The 20,873-nt window shown below is 47.5% G+C and overlaps 2 protein-coding genes across 2 annotated transcripts; one reads left to right on the top strand and one right to left on the bottom strand.

The window, feature by feature from the left end:
* Positions 1-1,724: 1,724 nt before the first annotated feature.
* Positions 1,725-17,583, bottom strand: LOC135816104 (transcription initiation factor TFIID subunit 7-like). Its single transcript, XM_065329477.1, has 13 exons — positions 17,344-17,583; positions 11,747-11,822; positions 11,120-11,187; positions 10,786-10,866; positions 10,118-10,229; positions 9,444-9,502; positions 8,179-8,257; positions 6,592-6,631; positions 6,408-6,445; positions 5,487-5,624; positions 5,119-5,252; positions 3,350-3,409; positions 1,725-2,345 (listed from the first exon to the last, which is right to left on the bottom strand). The coding sequence occupies exons 1-13, from the start codon at positions 17,398-17,400 to the stop codon at positions 2,325-2,327; spliced, it is 963 nt and encodes a 320-aa protein (XP_065185549.1). The 5' UTR covers positions 17,401-17,583; the 3' UTR covers positions 1,725-2,324.
* Positions 17,584-17,768: 185 nt separating this feature from the next.
* On the top strand, positions 17,769-20,534 carry LOC135816082 (uncharacterized). Its single transcript, XM_065329455.1, has 2 exons — positions 17,769-18,858; positions 19,708-20,534. The coding sequence occupies exons 1-2, from the start codon at positions 18,112-18,114 to the stop codon at positions 20,170-20,172; spliced, it is 1,212 nt and encodes a 403-aa protein (XP_065185527.1). The 5' UTR covers positions 17,769-18,111; the 3' UTR covers positions 20,173-20,534.
* Positions 20,535-20,873: the final 339 nt, after the last annotated feature.

Consider the following 20,873-nt stretch of genomic DNA (forward strand, 5'->3'; position numbering starts at 1 on the left):
TAATGGACGAAGAGGCGCTAGAGAAGCAGGCTCTGGAGGAGCTGCTCCGGGAGTCTGATAGGGCGAAAGCCAGAGCTGATCTGGTGGGTCCCAGCGGCTGGGCCAAGCCTTCTCTGCCGAAAACCAACAAGAGATTCCTGAGTAATACTCTTCTCTCCACTCTCAGTAGTCGCCGACACGCTGACCTAGCTGCATGTAAACGGCGTGCGGCCACGAATAGCAAGGCAAAAGAAAGCAGAGAGGAAAAACTGCCGATTGACAGGACAACACCAGCAGATTCTAAGTCAAGTCCTGACCTATCAGTGCGGACTCATGATAAGTCAAAGAAATCACGAATGCCTTCAGGCCAAAAGAAGGTGAGCGCAGCAGAAGAGAACCCATGATGCTACGTTCAAAGCCACCTTTATGAAGGCGAGCTCAACGAATGCCCGTGCAATGACGGTGGTCCAGAAGCATGGCGCGGCAGGATAGCCTATGCATGATGGAAACTTCTGCTCAGTAAGCGCAGCCACGTCAGTACTCCCCTGTGACCGTAAGGGTTTTGCTGAGCAGTAGTGCAGTGGGAGGTGCAGCGCTATTGGAAAATACGAACATGCTGGCGCCTTATGGAGTCGTTGTGGACTTGTCACGCCAGTCGCTAGCTCCGTGCGGTATACTAAAATGTACAGAAGGGACATCCTTCGCGTTACATTATGCCCTGTACCACACAACCAACAGAGTAATGACTCATTTGGAAAGGCTGGACTAGCTGCTTGTCAAACAAGCTCAGCTCCAGTACTGGATGTCTGGTATGCTCAACCCTAAGCATAAATGTCTCGTGTTCCTAGACTCGGCTAATACTAGTGACGTACCGACTCGTTCTATTTTACGCTGATACCAGCACGGGATAGTGGCACGAATAGTCCTGCATGCTATCAGCCAACTCACGCCATTGCTTGGCACTCGCCATTGAATGATGCTCTCCAGTACTGTGGGATGAATTAGCGCAGTGACAAGTAGCCCGTCATGGCTGAGTGTGCATTGTAGTGCTGTGCTGCATACATCCCCATGATCACAGGAGTGATGTGTCAAGCCACGACTCGCTCCATCCAGGCACTGCACATCACAAACATGTGTGTGTGTGTGTGTGTGTGTGTGTGTGTGTGTGTGTGTGTGTGTGTGCGCGTGTGTGTGGCATATGTTGAGTGCGAGATTGCAATGCCACAATAATTACGTGTATGACCGTATACGTGCATGATCACATACTTAGAGGCTCAAATTATATTAGCTTATGACTTGGTAGCCTACTACTGACTAATTGTAGTAGTGGTTGTGTGCCAAATATTGCTAGTGCTAGTCGTATGCATGCCCACATGCACGCAAATGGATGTGTACTGGTGGGCACTCAGCATTGCCCGTCTGTTCCTCTGTGAGTGATGTGAGTGGACTCGAACTGCAGCTCAAGCCCTGCAATGTGGGCCACGACCATCACCCCTGGAGAAGGGAAAGTGACGCCGAGGAGAACCGTGTGTTTGCACGAGTTCTTTGTGTTCCGCTGTCAGGCATGACTGTGGAGACGTGTCCCGGCGATGATCTGTCACAGCCGTGCAATAATGCGTAACAAAAACTGTATAGCTATATATAGGGGATTCATTTACCGTAGTGCCATGTGCTCAATGTCACGAGTATGCCCTACGGTTTTTCATGATTTTGAATTATGTATTTCGCTATGCATAGCCAGCGAATGGAAGATGATAGTCGTTTGTCTCCGGTCTGATTGTTCCATCTTGCATGGTGTAGAACTTGAAAAAATCCATTAAAAGTCTCAATGTGCCCTAATTACTTTTGAAGTACTAGAAAGAACATGTCAACTGTAGAAGCAATGCGTGCGGCAGGGGCTGATAAAATAAGTCGGAAATACACAGCTTTGAACATAAAAAATTGGGTACAAGTCTATAAAAAAAACCTAGGTACTATGTGCACTGTAAGAAGCAAGTGAAAACAGCATAATGAACAGCAGCAAGTATGAATAGCAAAAGCAACAGCAACATCAACAGCAGCACGCACACACAGACACACACACACACACACACACACACACACACACACACACACACACAGCCAGCTATTTGCAGAGAGTAAGCTATGTACACGAGTGACAAAAACATGCAGACACGTACACGTTGACGAATGCACGCACACTGGCACTGGATTCAAGCAAAGAGTGACCTGCCATGGCTGACATTGTGGACTTGTAGTCAGTCTGCGAGGATTTCCCCCACCCTGCAACAGGAGAACAGCCCTTGGAGCGCGGTGTGGTCGATGGCATCCGGTGAAGACGTGGGCTATCTGCGGTAGTCTTCCATCTATGCAACAAGAAAAGGAAAGGGAAACAATATTATCATGGCACATCCATCAGAAGGCGCACACACACGTACACACGTACACACATGTGTACTGCCTTGTACTTGCTCACTGCCAGAAACTGGTCACATGTGTCTCCCCGGGAGAAAAGGCTATCGAACCGCCCAACGGCCGAAACCCTGATATCCCCAAACTCTGGGTGAACTTGGAAATAACCCCACTTAGAGGCTCACCTCAAAAAGTGGGGTGACAGGGATCTTGACTACTACTAAGTACTAGCAATCATAGACAGACCCCATTACCGCGGCTACCCGTCTCATCATGGCCACAGTACGGACTACATTGTAGTACATTGGTGTGTAGTGGATCATGTGATCAGCGATCACCCCATGGTGGTGCAGAGAAAACTGGTCCTAGTAGATACGTGGCATTTCAATACGTGTACCCGTGCAAGTCAACAATGTACATTGTATGTTGAAGTGTGATATGGTCATGGTGCCGTGGGGCCTGAGACGCACAGCCTCTCAAGACATGTGGTCGGGTTTTAAAACACAGGTCGATCATTACGATCCTGGCAACGACAGTGCCCAACTACCCGTACAGATCCTAAAATGGGACGTATTCATCAATTTCCCGCCATTAGGTTTTGCGGGGCAAGTCCACTACAACTGTACACACTGTGATACCAGCTCTGCATAAAAGATCATGAACTTTGTAAGGTCGTACTCATAAATGTACTATAACGGGTTGTACCTGCCAAGTATGGGGTAACTTGCCCCGCAAAAAGGTTACGGCCATCTTAGATGCATACCTCCCATTACTACTTCCAAAGTCACAACGGAATTTGCCAAGGTTTTCATAGTGTGCCTTTGTGCACTTCCAAAGTATGGGAAGCCCAGTCTAAGAAGCACAGCAGCACATACTCAGTCAGGTTCCTGCCGTGTACATGGTGTATGCGATGTACAACACAACAACACCTAGTACACAGAAAGAAAGAAACACTGACCTTGGCCAGAATGGTCTCCCGACGTGATTTCAAATCGGTCAGACGCTGCATGAATCGTTCCTGTGTAGGCACACGCAAAGTAAACGGCAATAGAACCATTATCAGAGAAGCCGAGCAGCAAGCAGGCGGGCAGCACAACTGGGGCGTTGCATGTACAACTGCATATAAGCTGCAGCTGAGCAGCACAAATGGGGCTCTGTGCACCTAACTGTGCGGCAGGTGTACAGCAGCAGGCTTGCTTGACTCTGGCCTGCACCAATAATACAAGGCAAGAATGTCATGTACATGAAACCAAGAGTGAGCAGCTTCTGACTTTTCCTGCATGGCTGTGTCTATTACGGCAAAATTCCTGGAGTACACCATAGTTGATGCAGATAAGTGGCGGGAAGTGGTGTAGTGCATACAACTGAGCTGCAGTTGTCCAGCAGGAGACCTGCTTGAATCCTGCGTGTGTACACACTAAATCACGAAAGTGACGTAATCCAAGAATTTCGTCATGACAGCAGCGCATTCGAGCTGCACGCTCTGGGTTTCACGTACTCTTGCCTGCACGCACTGCGTCCCTAGCATGATGCAATGCAGGAATGTCACTGAAACAGCCATCCAGCACACTGTGGATGCCCTGTACAGTGTACAGTGCTGCTCAATGAAATCCGATCGCATGAAAAAAAAGTTTGCACCCCGCAACCAGTTCACATCCCAGAGTTTGCAGGTCTAGGGCTGCATAATGCCCGGCGTAGCATTGACTCACTAGATAGGATTTCACTGAGCGGCACTGTACTTCTAGGTATTACTTCGGAGTATATAAACACTGGCATTTTGGCACACCAGTACTACATATACTGTAGTAGAACTGTAACACAAGTTAGCACTGGAACAAAGCTATTTATTGGCTGAGTTTCATGGCTTAACACCATTTTTCAGACAACAGGGGTCTGAAAAATGTGTACACACTAAATCACGAAAGTGACGTAATCCAAGAATTTCGTCATGACAGCAGCGCATTCGAGCTGCACGCTCTGGGTTTCACGTACTCTTGCCTGCACGCACTGCGTCCCTAGCATGATGCAATGCAGGAATGTCACTGAAACAGCCATCCAGCACACTGTGGATGCCCTGTACAGTGTACAGTGCTGCTCAATGAAATCCGATCGCATGAAAAAAAAGTTTGCACCCCGCAACCAGTTCACATCCCAGAGTTTGCAGGTCTAGGGCTGCATAATGCCCGGCGTAGCATTGACTCACTAGATAGGATTTCACTGAGCGGCACTGTACTTCTAGGTATTACTTCGGAGTATATAAACACTGGCATTTTGGCACACCAGTACTACATATACTGTAGTAGAACTGTAACACAAGTTAGCACTGGAACAAAGCTATTTATTGGCTGAGTTTCATGGCTTAACACCATTTTTCAGACAACAGGGGTCATTTCCTTCTGCCCTAGCTATACGAAGTATGAAGCACCTTCTATAAAAGAAAAAGGACCAAGGAACTACAAGTTACGCTATAATGTCCACCAACACCACCAGTTACTAAGACGTTTTCCTTTTTCTTTTCTCTAAATTAATCCTTGGCTCTCCATCCGAGTCCATTATTGAAGCACCTTCTGCAAGTAAATATCAACTCGACTTGTGTAGTGCAGATACAGGGGCTAGAGGGAACCTCTTTGTAGCTTGTGTAGTCCTGTACATGTACATGTGGTATGTAGACCAGAGCTGGCACCTCATGGGTACTAGTGGTGGTCGTGCCAAGCACACAGTACCTACCTTCAAAAACGGATTCGATTGCGATCGGACGCGCATCTCTTGATTGTCGATCAGCTGCTCAACTTCAGCCAGGTCTAGGCGCAAGTCGTTCATCTGTGCGGACTCTTTCACCGCCTCGTGCCCACCAGACGCATCTGGAGATGATCAGAAACACAGACACACAAGCACCCACACATGAACGCACACAAATAACGACAGTGACACACCGGCAACACCGTCAACGTGAACCGAACGACGGAACGGTAACCTGAACGCCTAGCACGTGGAACAGTGCCGACGAGGTGCGTGAGTGATGGCCCGTCGGGCAAGTATTGGGTGCAGACCCACAGCATTGTTTACATGATGTAGGAGATGAATGTAGTACATACCGGCACGACCGTCATCCATAGGCTCCGGCTCAGGTTCATGGTCGTCAGCAGAATCGCCGCTGGAGTGATAGGGGCTCTCGTCCGAGCTGTTCTCGCTGCTCGTGAGCTGCAGCTCAGCGTACAAGTCACCATGGTAACCTACGCATGAATAAGCATACACACACACACACACACACACACACACATGCATACACACACACACACACACACACACATACACACACAAACACACACACACGAAAAATGACAACAGTCAAGACACCCCTATGAACACACAAGTACAGCAAAGGAGGCACCACGTCCATGGACAACGTTTCGGTAACTACCTCGCGCTAACTCAATGTACCGCCATTTCTCTTAATCCAAACAGGGGGCGCTACAGTACACTACCAATACAGAGTAAACAAACAGGAAAGAGAGCACAACCTCCAGAGTGTGTAGCTCGGTACATTGTACTACGAACTCCTGCATGCAGTGTTGTCCCGACAGAATTCCAAGTTGACGTCCTTTTCAATGTCAGTGCACTGCACGTCAATGCAAGGAGCATTGGTACCTTGCAGGTGCGATTTCTGATGTTTGCACAAAGGTGCCCCCCCCCCCCCCCCCCCCCCACACACACACGTGTTTGCTGATACAAGTTTGTGTCATGCCATGATCAAACGGCTATGTGTTTACCACTGGTCTATACGATACGTATGAAAAGATGTGCACAGCGCATTACATCATAAAATGACGTCACAATTGAAATTCTGCCAGGACAGCACTGATAGTGGAGCGGCACACACCAACCAAGGGATTGTGTATATGGTTGGGCATACGGCTGTGTATATGGTTGGGCATACAGCTGTGTATATGGTTGTGCATGCAGTTGTGCATACGGATATACCTCGGTACATGTGGTATCTATTGTTCTGTACTCACTATCTTCGCCGTCTTCATCTCCACCCTCTCCTTCAGCCCTGAAAATACACACCAAGAGAAACACAAGTAGAATCAAAGAGATACACAGCCATATACTAGCAGCTCAACTCAACTCAACAAGCAAGAGACTCGGCTAGCTAGGAAACAAGATTGGAACAAAGAGGGAACACACATGATTGCTTACCCTTTCAATGCCGGCTTCTCATCAGAGACAACATCAATAGCTGGCAATGAGGAAGTCAAGGAAAGAACAATGCTCGAGCTAGAATCATGTCAGAAGAGGCACCATATGCGATCGCAAATACAGCATCCAGTAACAGTTTCAATGTAACATCCCAGGATACACAGGAAGTTAGGAACCTGGGATTAGGACTGCACAGAACAAAGGACTCTAAAAGGCAGGTTAACCTGGGATTAGGAACTGCACAGAACGAGAGAGCTTGGAAGCTCAGGGCCCTACGCTATGCTTTGTTGCTTAGCTCATCGTGCATGTTGTTAGAACTGATGGAAATATTTCCTGGGACCGGCGCTGACTCTGCCGATCACTGGCGTTCTGGAGTCGACAGGATGTCTGTCCTGACGTTTCCTGGGACCGGCGCTGACTCTGCCGATCACGGGCGTTCTGGAGTCGACGGGATCTCTCTTCCGACGTTTCCTGTGACCGGCGCTGACTCGCCCGTTCACGCTTATTTTGGAGACGACTGGATCTCTCTTCCAAAGCATTTTTTTGCTGACGCATCCTATCACCTATTCGGAAACTAGCGTCCATTCTAACTGCATTTCCTCCTCGTCTCCCTATTTCTTTCCACAAAGTCTCCCTATACATCAGGGAGTCGTATACATAATACGACGAATATTGTGGTTAGCTGTTTGTGGCCAGCTAGCTGTGTTTGATGGTACGGCACGGTACGGGAAAGATACGGGAGCCAGCAAATACTGTGGCCAGCTGTTTGTGGCCAGGTACGTTTGATGGTACGGTACGGTACTAGACAGATACGGTATAGCGCCAGGCGTGACACAAACAAACAAACACCAAATTAAAGCTGTGTGGACCCTGGCTAGCGCCAGACGTTACTAAAGTGCATAGCTACGGGAATAAAGCTAAATGCAGGTTAACCTGGGATTAGGAACTGCACAGAACAAAGGTCTCTAAATGCAGGTTAACCTGGGATTAGGAACTGCACAGAACAAAGGTCTCTAAAGGCAGGTTAACCTGGGATTAGGAACTGCACAGAACAAAGGTCTCTAAAGGCAGGTAACCTGGGATTAGGAACTGCACAGAATAAAGGTCTCTAAATGCAGGTTAACCTGGGATAAGGAACTGCACAGAACAAAGGTCTCTAAATGCAGGTTAACCTGGGATTAGGAACTGCACAGAACAAAGGTCTCTAAAGGCAGGTAACCTGGGATTAGGAACTGCACAGAATAAAGGTCTCTAAATGCAGGTTAACCTGGGATAAGGAACTGCACAGAACAAAGGTCTCTAAATGCAGGTTAACCTGGGATTAGGAACTGCACAGAACAAAGGTCTCTAAAGGCAGGTAACCTGGGATTAGGAACTGCACAGAATAAAGGTCTCTAAATGCAGGTTAACCTGGGATAAGGAACTGCACAGAACAAAGGTCTCTAAATGCAGGTTGTCTTCCTGCACAGGTCTGTATAGATGCTGAGGTATGGTCTGGGGGTGCCTGGGAGGACACCTAAGTTTCCTAACACAGGTTACACAGTGCGTAGCATAACACGTCAACACGTTCACGTGCAGGCAGGATACAGACATTCACCGCCTGAAGATCTTCTCTAAGAAGCCGGCGAACCTCGCGCTCCACCTCCGGGGTCTCCATATCCAAGACCTGCGCAGCAATGATAACAAAAAAACAACAAGACAAGATGACAGGACAAGACCACATTTTAATACGTGTCCATATCACACATATAGTACAGTTGCCCCGCATTAATCAGCACTTGATACGCACGAAGCCTCAGTGAACTTGCAAAACGTTCACGGCACAGTGGTAGCGACTCCAGTGATACTTCAGCAAAGGTTGGTTGCTTCCTATGTGGGAGCTCCCATCTCTCACACCCACGCCACTGGGCAAAACCAGAGCTGAATTCAGAAGTATCAGTGTTCCGCTGGTTCGTTTCAACGGGAACATGCCACAAGAGAGCTTGGAAGCTCAGGGCCCTACGCTATGCTTTGTTGCTTAGCTCATCATGGCATGATGTTAGAACTGATGGAAATATTTCCTGGGACCGGCGCTGACTCTGCCGTTCACGCTTATTTTGGAGTCGACGGGATGTCTGTCCTGACGTTTCCTGGGACCGGCGCTGACTCTGCCGATCACGGGCGTTCTGGAGTCGACGGGATCTCTCTTCCGACGTTTCCTGTGACCGGCGCTGAATCGCCCGTTCACGCTTATTTTGGAGACGACGGGATCTCTCTTCCAAAGTATGTTTTTGCTGACGCATCCTATCACCTATTCGGCAATTAACGTCCATTCTAATTTCATTTCCTCCTCGTCTCCCTATTTCTTTCCAAATCTCCCTATACATCAGGGAGTCGCATACATAATACGACGAATATTGTGGCCAGCTGTTTGTGGCCAGCTGTGTTTGATGGTACGGTACGGGACAGATACAGGAGCCAGCAAATGTTGTGGCCAGCTGTTATGTACAATCCTGTAGAGCCTTTGTAGTCACAGATACGGGACAGATACGGGATAGCTCCAGGCGTGACACAAACACACAAACAAACAAATACCAAAATTAAAGCTGTGTGGACCCTGGCTAGCGCCAGACGTTACTGAAGTAACGTCTTCTGCATAGCTACGGGAATATTAATATACAATGCTATGGCATATACTATTAATATACAATGACATACACACGAGCACACACACACACACACACACACACACACACACACACACACACACACACACACACACACACACACACACACACACACACATACGGGCATGCACAAACACACACACACACGGGCGCACACACAACACACACACACACACGATCTCTTACCTTTTTTGGTGCAGTGCGACGAAACCGCTTCTTACGGACATTCTTCAGGGGTGGAGTGACTGCACAGAAAGAGAGCACAGTACAGTACATAGAAAGTGACTACCCATGGTCACATCTTCAAGATCATACTAAACTCGGCAATCGAGGGTAAAATTAATGTAAATCGCAAAACTACTTGCAAGATACCCAAATACAGGTATGGTCATCCACCTCGTGCAGTGGTCACTACTTCTGAAGTATGTGCTACAACGCAAAGTACACAAAGAAATGATCAACACAAAACAAACTCTCTTTTCTGCTCTCCACCACATAAACTATTTTCATCATCCTGTGAGGGTCGGGAAGAAGGCATAAAATGCCTGTACATTTTGGTGAAGTAAAAAATAAATATAAACAAACAACAAACAACAAGAGGGCACACATACCGTAATGTCGCGTATAAAAGCAGGTGCTTACGGCCGTATAAGCCGATATCAGTGCTAGGCTTCTTTTCAAGTCAGGCTTCTATTCGAAGCACGTATCTCTATGTATGTCAATACTAAACCAGGCTTATGTGCTGACAGTGTTTCTTAAAAAGCAGGTTTGTATTCAAAACAGGCTTTTATACAAGACAGGCTTTTATACAAGACACTACACTATCCACAAAATAATGACAATGACAAAAGGCGCCTTACGTCCATAGTTGGCAACGAACTGCTTTCGAGATTCGCGCTGCAGCGAAGAACCGTCCAGCTCCGCTTCCACTTTGCCCATATCCTCCTCAGTGATGTCAGTGCAAACTAGCATCTTCATCAAACCAACAGAATGCAGCACAACAAAGTGAATCACCCGGCATGCAGCATTACTATAATACAGTAAAACGAGCAGTGACACGGTAACTATTTCCCCTGCTGTCTAAAAAAAAGTAAAAGTAAATTACCGTGTCCGTTGTTGTGTTGTTTGGCTTTATTTAGAGTGGAGTTCCAAAACAGGCCTAAACCTAATGACAACGGTCCCACTGAGTTCCCGAAGGGAACTCACGATGGCCGCTAACACCCAGTAAACCCTAGCTGTCTACTTCAACGCAAGCCGGGGATGGCAGGGTGCTCAGCTACAGGGCAACAGAGGCACAGTAGTGAAGTAGAATCGACGGCCAGTTGAAAGAACGTCAGCGCCCCTAGCACGGCACTACTCAGAGCACACATACACACAGTGGCAAGAAAGAGCGAACTCAACAAGATAGCTGTGCAAATCCGACAAAGGTCCACGGTCCTTTGTGAGCGTGTTCCGGTGTTCCGATAGTTACTACAGTATTGGATACTGCAGTGTAGGTGAAACAATGGTAGGTGGGTGGAGAACATACCTGAGACACATCACCAGTCTTGTAAAGTATCTTGCCGTCTAGTGTTTTATGCGACTCGACAATGCAAGGCAAGTCCATCATCTGCGAACAACGTTAACGCAAGCACATACACAATCGCACAAGCAGGCATGTGTGTAGCATACAGTGATTCGCATAGGACGACAGATGGACAGACAGACAGACAGGCAGGCAGGCAGGCAGGCAACAGAAGCAGATAACCGAAGAACGCAACATGAGCTAGACTTGATACTGACAAGTGTTTTTTTTTAAACGTTTCGACCAAATACACGCACAGCCATGGACACACACACACATACACAGAGGCCAATCTAACCTTCCCATGCATCAACTTTCCATCAAACATGACTTTGGCGTGGCGGACCAGCCCTCCACGAGATCCACCTGCAGGCACAACAGGAAAATAGGGAGAAGAGAGTTGAGCGAGCAAAGAAAGAAAAGAACACATGTCCCATTCGCTATTGCAATGAATCCCGCTGCAACTTGCAGCACATTGTCAATTTGCCGCCAGCGCCCCGGGGCACCCCTCTAGCTCAGAAATCAGTAGCAACAGCACCAGTTTCACCCAAGCCACCTCTGCTACAACCTCTGCTGCTACTTACAGCACAACGTCCCCAGGCATTACCAGCATCTGCAGTGCTGAGTAAAGACTCTTGATTGCTATGATTTCTCACCGTCAACACTTGAAAGGCAAATACACTGTATCACAGGCTTCAAAGCTTTGCTTCTTCTACTCCCCTGCCCCTCTGATACTCCGTATTCAACAATTAAATTTCGGACAGTGCAGTGCAGCACAGGCAGCAAGAGACACACACACACACACACACACACACACACACACACACACACACACACACACACACACACACACACACACAGACACGCACACAGACAAACCTGCACGAACACAGACACAGCTAGACAGACAGACACGGGAACTAACTCAGGCATTCGATTTGTAGGCGCTCATCGAGCGACTGTCCGGATACGATAGCTTGTCGGACAGTATCAGCTTTGTCCTGTAACGAATCAGAAACACACACCAGGTCGAGACTGCTACATGATATGTAGTATCACTACCTTACATGCATACTGCAGTCCATTCACAAACAAGAATTGATCTCTGGCCCTTTTCAAATCCGATTCAGGCTGTATTAGGCTAAAAAAACATTCAGATTCAGCCGGAAATGGGATTTGGACCACCAATGCGACCTGATTACTTTCCCTGGCGAAACTCTAGCACTCCTTTCAAAGTGCGCATCGGAAATTCGACAATTTTCTTCTTCTTCGTCAGCCATTACCAGGTTTTCCATCCGTATTATTACAAGGACATCCATTGTGTTTTTCATCCACCATTGTGTCTTCGTAAAAAAAATTCGAGTATTAGGCGAGACCAAAATAAAATTGAGATTCCCGGGCGGGACCCATGTGAAATTGGTGCGGGCGGGCGGATTTTATTTTTTTCCCATGTACGTACATGACTTTATGTGTGCATGCCATGTTGAACTTTTTTTACAGCATTTCCGGTAATTTTTATTCAATTTTTTTACAGGCAACCGGTACGCGGTTTACCCGTTCAATTTTTTCTATATTTCAGCCAACGATGGCCCTGATCTGTACATCAGGGAGTCGTACAAGCTCGGGTTTCTGTGACTCCATGCCACAGATCTACTCACACGATCAGTACTGTACATGTATGAACTGTTTAAAAAAAATTGGCTTTGGCTCGATTTTGGTGCGGGAGGGCCCGGGAATCTCTATTTTTTTTTGGTCTCGCCTTATCAACGTTTGGTGTGGCTTTCCATGACGATCGAGCCAAATTCGCGAAATAAATCGCCTTCAATTTGAGCCTTGGCGAGTTTGTTTGAAGCACGTACAGATTTAAATATATGCGTACGTGCACCCCGGGGAAGAAGTTGAAGATTCTCGCCATTTTCAAATACACTCATACCTCGTTTATCCGGGCGGTCCGGGATCGGGCACTGCCCGTAACTTTGAAATGTCCGTAACCCCGAATCACAAATGTTTTGATGGAGAAAGGCCATAGATATGATATACGGCATCAGTATTTATACAAAAAGTGACAAAAGAGTAGTAATATTTCTACTGGAGCTCATCCAAAGGGTGCCGGCAGTATTTATACAAAAAGTGACAAAAGAGTAGTAATATTTCTACTGGAGCTCATCCAAAGGGTGCCCGGTGGACTGAAGTGCCTTTAACTTCGGTATCCGGATAACAGAGGTATGAGTGTAACTTGTTCTCCTTCGGTTGCAACTACAATTGTACTAGTCCTCAATCTCATGTTGCAACTAGAAAGTAGTACAACTGTGATCTATTTATTTTTGCGCGTACAAGAGGCGCTTTAGTACAACTGTGACTGTACTATTACCTGGTTGCGGCAAGCTCCAAGCAACCTTGCCTTTCTTTCAACTGTTTGCTGTTAGCAGGCAGAGCTGTGGCGTAAGCTAGTCAGTCGTTATGGAAAACTACAAGGCAGTCACTCGAACGAACAAACTTACACGTTTACTTGTTCTGCCAGAGGAAATACAAAAAGAAAGTGGTAGAGCAAGCGCTCCCTTAGTACCGTATTTTCCGGAGTATAAGCCGCACCCCCCCCCCCCCCCCCATTTTGTGCCACGAAATACAGACATCCACCCTATTTATCGCCGTCAATTTGGTCATCGAAGTAAAAGGTCATCGTGAAATGCCGGCCGTAGTGTAACAGCAGCAGTATCAGATCAATCAACCAAGAAGTCTGTTCTTTGTTTCCAATGCAATGAGTCTGGACACATTAGAAGTGTTAGGTTCACGATTCCTTTTCCGCATTAATACCGTATAATTCGTTCGACCTGGGTAGCTGCATTCACGCTTTCGCACATTCATTGACAGAGCTACCCAGGCCCTTGATAACCTCGTGCCTCATCCTTTCATTCTCTCTCTCATTCTCATAACCTCGAGTCCCTCGTCCCAACAAGAACTCTGACTTCTGCTTTTTTTCTTTTTTTTTACAATAAGAAACCACACACCATTTGACGGCATGCACAAAGCAGCAAGGCAGCGATGAGACATATGTCTGTGCCTGCCGCGAATTCTGAACAGAAGGAACTGTCCTCAAGGGTGTCAAAAGAGTAGCAGCAGGCGAGGAGATTGGTCACATTACGCCAGAGTGCAGTGAGTACCTTCTTTGGCTGCTGCTGCGCAGCGCAGAGAGCACCAGCAGTTTCGGTCGACCCAGCGATGAGCCACAGAAGATCCCAGTGTGGTCCAAGTTCAATGCAGACATCTACAGCAAGAAAAAACCAGGGCAGCCGTCGAATATTGGGTATCTGCCAGTAATCCCGGCTCCTCCATGAGAGCATTCCGCGATACTGGAGGTACTCTGTCGCTCTGTGGCACTGACTCGGAGACTGGAGCAGCAGCACTGTACAATAACTGGTGACCAAGCCATATACGCCAAGGCACTGGAAGTGCTTTCAAAGCGCCGAGGATGAGTTTGGCGAAGAAGGGTTGCGGTGGTGCAACCTCCCGGCCATACCCCATCATGGCGGGGTACCACAAGGCAGCATTCTCGGGCCAACCATGTTCCTTGTCTACATCAACGACATATCAACATGTTAGGTGCGCTCCACATGGCGTGTCCTTTCTTGGTCGTCCTGGGTTAACGGTTTGGTGCAGCGGGTCTTGGCGATCTACTAACAGAAGTCGGTGTGGTTGGCCCAAATGCTTGCAAGCAGGTCATTACAGACAAACACTACAACCGTGCAATCCGATGCCACAAACTGCTATTGGAGGCAATGATGCAGCAAAACTGGGCATTGTTTGAGGAACACTTGGATGACGACGGTTCGCCGCTTGTTGATGAAGCTGTAAGCAACCTCCTTGACCAGCTGGACAGCATGCGAGAGACTGGCAACTTCGGAGGTCTACGGTGCCTACAGACATCTAGCTTCAAGTCTCTCAATGACCGTTTCAATGCATTCAACGATAACTTGAAGAAAGCCTCGCCAATGGCCTGCTTCTGGCTCCCCTACATCAAAATGGCCAGTCTCCTGCTGGATTTTATCCATGCGAGCCGCAATGGTGACTGGGTGCTGCACCTCACAACTTTCAGGCAGATGCTGAAATGGTTTTTCGCCTACGACCATGTGAATTACGCTCGATACGGAAGCTACTATGTAAACGACATGGAGTGTTTGCCTGAGAGCCATGAATCGGCTCAAGAATCCCTTCTCAGCGGTGACTTCTGTGTTTCGCGGTCTTGTACCAGCTTTGCCCGGTGGATCAAGCCTTAGAGCAGTCCATCAACAGATATAGCAAAGGGAAAGGTGGAATAGTTGGCTTCAGCAAGAAACCTGGCGCTCTTCAAAGATGGATCCTGACGACCCATGAAAGAGCAAGCCTTAGGAGCGCCTGCAGCAAGGCCCAATGCTGCACACCACGCATGTCGCCAAGGAAAGAACGTCACAGGTGAAGAGAGACGAGCAAGATCTTGTGTCGCTAAGCCAACTGCTCTACTATAATATTATAGTATCGTCATGTGCTTTTTCGGAACAAACAGTCCGAGAGGAGAGCGATACAAGCTTGTCTCCAATCAATGGGCTTCTCCAGGACTAGAGCAGTCAGTTTGTCCACCATAGTTATTAAAGGGAAGTTCACCCTAAAATGAAAACTTCACAACTTGTAGCGAAAAATGCACTGATTCCAATGGAAAAGAAAAACAATTTCTTTCTTGTTTCTCTGCAACAATGAATTTCATACTAGAATTTTTCCAGTCGAGATACCTGTAGGATGCCATATGTCCCATACCGAAGTAATAGTTTGAAAAAGATCCGACTTCTTTGGGACAACGGAGAGCCAAAATACTGAAATTTCCCCATCTACTCCGATACAAAGTCTATCTCTCTGACGTCATAAATCCGGCCTAGTCCGGGCAGGTTAATGACGCCATCATGATGTCACCAAATTTAGTGCAAACTTCAAGCTGGTATACTAGTAACTCGGGGACGGCTGCTCCGATCAACCCCGGACCTTCACCATTGGAATCAGTGCATTTTTCGCTACATGTTGTGAAGTTTTCATTTCAGGGTGAACTTCCCCTTTAACAAAGTACAGTACTGTAAGATATTGGCGTTTGGAAATCTGAAAGTTCATTCCTGAAACGCACATGGCACTGGGGGGAGATTGGGTTTAGGTCACAACAATGGCTGTCGATGAAATGCCTACGAAGGTCACTTTGTCGGCTTCCCCTGCAGAGCATGCAAGTCGTTTACTCTTTATATTTGCGGACTCCGTTTGCAGGGTACCTAAACTCCCCCATTGGCATTGAGGTAAAAATCATGATTTCTAAGTGCAACAGGGTGCTTGAATTTGACGCCTTCTGCTACCTTGGCTGATGACACGTGATTTCAAAAAACCGTCAGGCCAGCATCTATACGACATAAAATCTGTGAACACTTTGTGCATTCAAATTTGGAAATTGGGTGTTTGCTATCCGATCGCTTAAAAATCTATATGAGAGTAATTGGAGGAAGGACCTGAGCAATAATCCGACAAGAATTCTCGAAAAGCTCCAGCCAAATTTGAAATATTTCAAAAATATCATGCGTCCATATTTTTGAAATGGACTGTCTTGTTACAGTGGTGGACAGCTACTTCATACCTTGCACCCATGTGCTCTCTTCTATTTTACAAGATATCATCATCATTCAGATTTTTTCCTGAATGGACCGTAGAGCACGTGTAGTATTGCTCAACTGCTCAAGACCTAATACAGTACTGTCGGGCGCCGAAGAACAGAGCGCCGAAGAACGGCCAGGCTAGAATTTCATCAAGCACGGCATACCAATGTATACACGGTGACTCAACTGTGCATAGAGTGTAGTACATGAAAATAAGAATGGTCTAGGCTAGGAGGCTGACCCCCCCCCCCCCCCCCCAGTTCTTTGGCGACCAACAGTACTGTAGGGCTTGAAAGTGCTACGCCACAGCTAGCCTGGCGTCATGACAACCCTTTACTTTCTTCGTCCCCAGACGTATTAAGCAAGCTAATATAAATGTCTTTGCAATACGGATAGCGGATATATCTTCTCGTAATGCAAAGATGTTTCTAACAGTTTGAACAACACGCATGATGACCTGCGTAAAGACCAAGCGTAGCGAGGGCCCTGAACTGGTAGCTGCTCAAGGCCATATCTCAGGCTAACTAAACGGACGTCAGGACATGCTCATTAGCGGCATTATAATTTCATTATATTATACGGTGCATTTAGCACTGCAATGGGTATGATTTTCTTATATTTAAATTGTTTTCATTCTCTCTCTCTCTCTCTCTCTCTCTCTCTCTCTCTCTCTCTCTCTCTCTCTCTCTCTCTCTCTCTCTCTCTCTCTCTCTCTCTCTCTCTCTCTCTCTCTCTCTCTCTCTCTCTCTTGTTTAGGACACTCATTCCGTTCTAAGCAGATGGAGAAAAACACTGCCGCATGCCATGCAGTATAAGACTGCGGCGATGATTTGACAGGCAGTGCAGTGCATGCCGAACTTACCTGAGGAAAACGTACAAGATACTGCTTTTCAGATGCAACACTTGCTTCCCGCGACATCCTGATGATGTGTCTTCTCCGAGACGCAAGCTACACCCTCTGAAACATTTCGTGGGTTACATAAAACTCAATACCATGGAGGCTTGTCCCTGTGTGCCAAATCTCACATGCCAGGCTTCTCCTCCTCATCAGGCTCATGCCAAGTCAAACTACTGGACATCGACAGTCTACAGTCGACGTCGTGAACACAATTATTACAACTGAACTACAAAAAATTTTTCTTGTTGCAAAATAATTGACGAGCAAAATGCTTGTTATTACGTAAGTTTTCTGTGACGTCGACGTCAATGATCAGCTGCATGCAGCCTGCAGCTAGCTTTTTCATTTTTTGGCATTTTGCGACAGAGAACACATTTTTTGCGAGGAAACACGTGTAATCCTGCTTGCTTGTTCTTCAAAATGATGTCGATGTCTTCTTGTTCATTTCGCTAATTGTTATTTACTAAGCAGTCTTGAACCTCGAGGCCAGATGAAGCACGTGTGTGTCTACTTGTGAAGCATCGCATCTTCTTTGCTCTGGTGCTGCTAGCTCGTCGTGAAAATGCTGCTTTAATACGCTGCTTTTTCCAGAATATTTTGCTCCTGTGGCTTTGCTATTTACAAGATTGTGCCTGAGAGCGAGAGGAGTATCCGGCTATCCGCCGGGTCCGGCATATCCATACGCAGAGAAAATAGTAATAGGAGATGCTGTTGCAGTAGTTACGTTGACCTATGTTTCCAAGACCGGACACCCCAGGGTCTTGGAAATTCATCCGACGGAAAGTAGCTGTCACCCGATCTCCATCGCTGTTCTTCTACATCTTTCTTCTTGGATTCGGCGTTGGGCTGATCTACTTTAGCTCGAGCTCAACATCAACAAAGGCGGTAGAGTTAGAGACCACTGAAAATGGTAAACAGACAAGTACTGCTGTTACAACACCTGTCGGGACGACCGTCTTGTCCAGCAGCAGGGCGACAGTGGTCACACCTCGTCGCCTGAACATGCGACCGACACGTCCACCGATCGTGCTGAACGGCGTGCAACACCCGCACACGCAGGCGGCGAGTGCCTGGCTCGACATTGCCCGAAACACGTCCGGGCTTCGCGAGGACGTCCATCCGGACGCGGGCGGCAAGCAGCGCGTCACGCTGTTTGTGCTGGTGAAGTCGGCACCGGCGTACAAGGAGCGGCGTGCACTGTGCCGCACGCACTGGCAGTGGCGCAGTGCCGAGAAAAAGACCTTCATCCCTGGTCTCGTTGCTCAACAGTTTCTAATTGGCCACTCTGGAAAGGCGGATGTGGACCAAGCCGTTGTGAAAGAGGCCGTCGAGTTTGAGGACATCTTGCAGTATCCGGATAACGACACGTACCGCCGCCTGCCATGGAAAGTGCTTTGGGGCATGAAGTACGTATCGGAGCACTACAAGTTTGACATGTTGCTTCTCATGGATGACGACTCCTTTGTCAATTACCCCATGGTGAGTGTGTTTGTGTGGTACCCCATGTTGAGTGCGTCTGAGAGATGTCGCTATAAAGGTTTTTGCACCACTGGCAGCACTTTCGGTGAGTGACTGTGGGTTTGCCTGCGACAGGTTTCAAGTCCGAGGCCCGCGCTTGTTGCCGGGAGCGTACGCTGTGCTAACAAATGCGTTGATGCCGGCGTGAACCACTTTGCATGCAATGGACTGTGGCATGGAGCCGGTTGTACAGAGGTCTACCTTTTAGTGGCTACATGCGCGCAATGCATCATCCTACCTAGGGGAAACAGGGGTGTTGATTGGTCCAACCGTTGACTATAATAGCAGTGCTTTCAGTTTTGAAAGGGGGCGCAGCGCCACGCTATGTTGCTTTACATACAACCTTGATGACCGTGGCCAGTTGTGAAAGACTTCCTAAGGCAGTAAGGGGCTATCCGGCATTATCGATAATTTTCACAAAACAAAAAAATTAGTTAGGACCCTCCCACACCCCTGAACGAAAAATAGATTGACTTGACAGCAAGAATGCCTTGATGTCTCACATATCAATATTTTTCGAAACGAAACTCCCCTTGACCCACCCACCCACAAACGAAACTAACTTTTCTCTTCGTATAATAGATCGATAATCATGGACGGCCCCTAAGCTGGTTGCATTCTCTCTCTCTCTCTCTCTCTCTCTCTCTCTCTCTCTCTCTCTCTCTCTCTCTCTCTCTCTCTCTCTCTCTCTCTCTCTCTCTCTCTCTCTCTCTCTCTCTCTCTCTCTCTCTCTCTCTCTCTTTGAGTGATTCTGACGTTAGCGATTTCTTTGAATTTTTCTGTGTGACGGTTTTGTATCTGACTGTACAGGCACTTCGCTGGACTGCATCACAGCTTGCGGAGCACATCTATGCCGGCCAACTGGTCGACATGCACCCGAAAGTGCAGCGCAACAAGAAAGACCAGTGGTATGTACCGCCGTCAGTGTATGCGCCGGACGAGTACCCGCCGTACCACTGGGGCGCCGGATACTTCCTCTCCGCCGACCTCGTTACCGCCATTGTCCGGGAGTCGACGCACCACGAGATCCTCTGGATCGACGACGCGTTCATGGCCATCCTGCTGAACGCCACCGGCCTGCACATCAACCTGCAGGACATCCGCGTGTACGCCGTGCCCGACTGGGCCATCTTTCTCTGCTGTGAGCCGTCGCCGCTTGTGCTGGGCTCTCGCAATGCGAAGAAGATGGCGCGTGTTGGCACTTACCAGCAGAGCATGAATGCTCTGTGTCGATTCCGCCGCTCCAAACACTGCAAACGTCCGAAATCTATTTAACCGCGAAGCAGCCCTGCACGCGCGCCCTTGCAATGCCCTTGATTGATTTCTTTCACTTTACGCCTCCCCCCCTTATGCTATGAAATATTCCTTCATCTGCTGACTAGTGTTGATCCTCTATGGTATGATTGAGAATATTTTTTTAATGGTTCAATTTTGATTATGATTATGTGTGTACTAGCGGGCTTGCTGTGTCAGTCCAGGATAGCTAGCACATCCTATCCCCCTTTCCCCTAGTCTAGGTGCTTTGTGCGAAGAAAAATGGTTTATTATAGCCGAGTATTAGCACTTTTTGTACATGTATGTACAATGTAGAAGCCTTCATATTTTGGTCTTTTATAACGAGACTTACTGTACCTTGCGCACAGGACTTACAACAAAAGTGCAAGTGTGTGACAGACCTCTTTTACGGTACGGGCAAAATAAACACAATAAAAGGCTTGCTTATTTTTTTGTGAGAGGAAGACAGTGATACAGCTTATTAAAGGACCGGTCGACCATCATTGAAAACAGGTATTGTACTACTCCCTGATTGAGACGGTATACTTCAAGTAGTATTATTACCAGTATTGGCAGTAATAAAATTTAAATAGTGCAAGTCGTATCAAGAACTACATAGAAGAGTACACAATCAATGTCGAATTTTTTTAGCAAGACGTATGATTTACTGCACGTCATCATTCATTGAGCTGCATGACTTG

This window comes from Sycon ciliatum, chromosome 1, assembly GCF_964019385.1.
Source record: "Sycon ciliatum chromosome 1, ocSycCili1.1, whole genome shotgun sequence".
Taxonomy (NCBI): domain Eukaryota; kingdom Metazoa; phylum Porifera; class Calcarea; order Leucosolenida; family Sycettidae; genus Sycon; species Sycon ciliatum.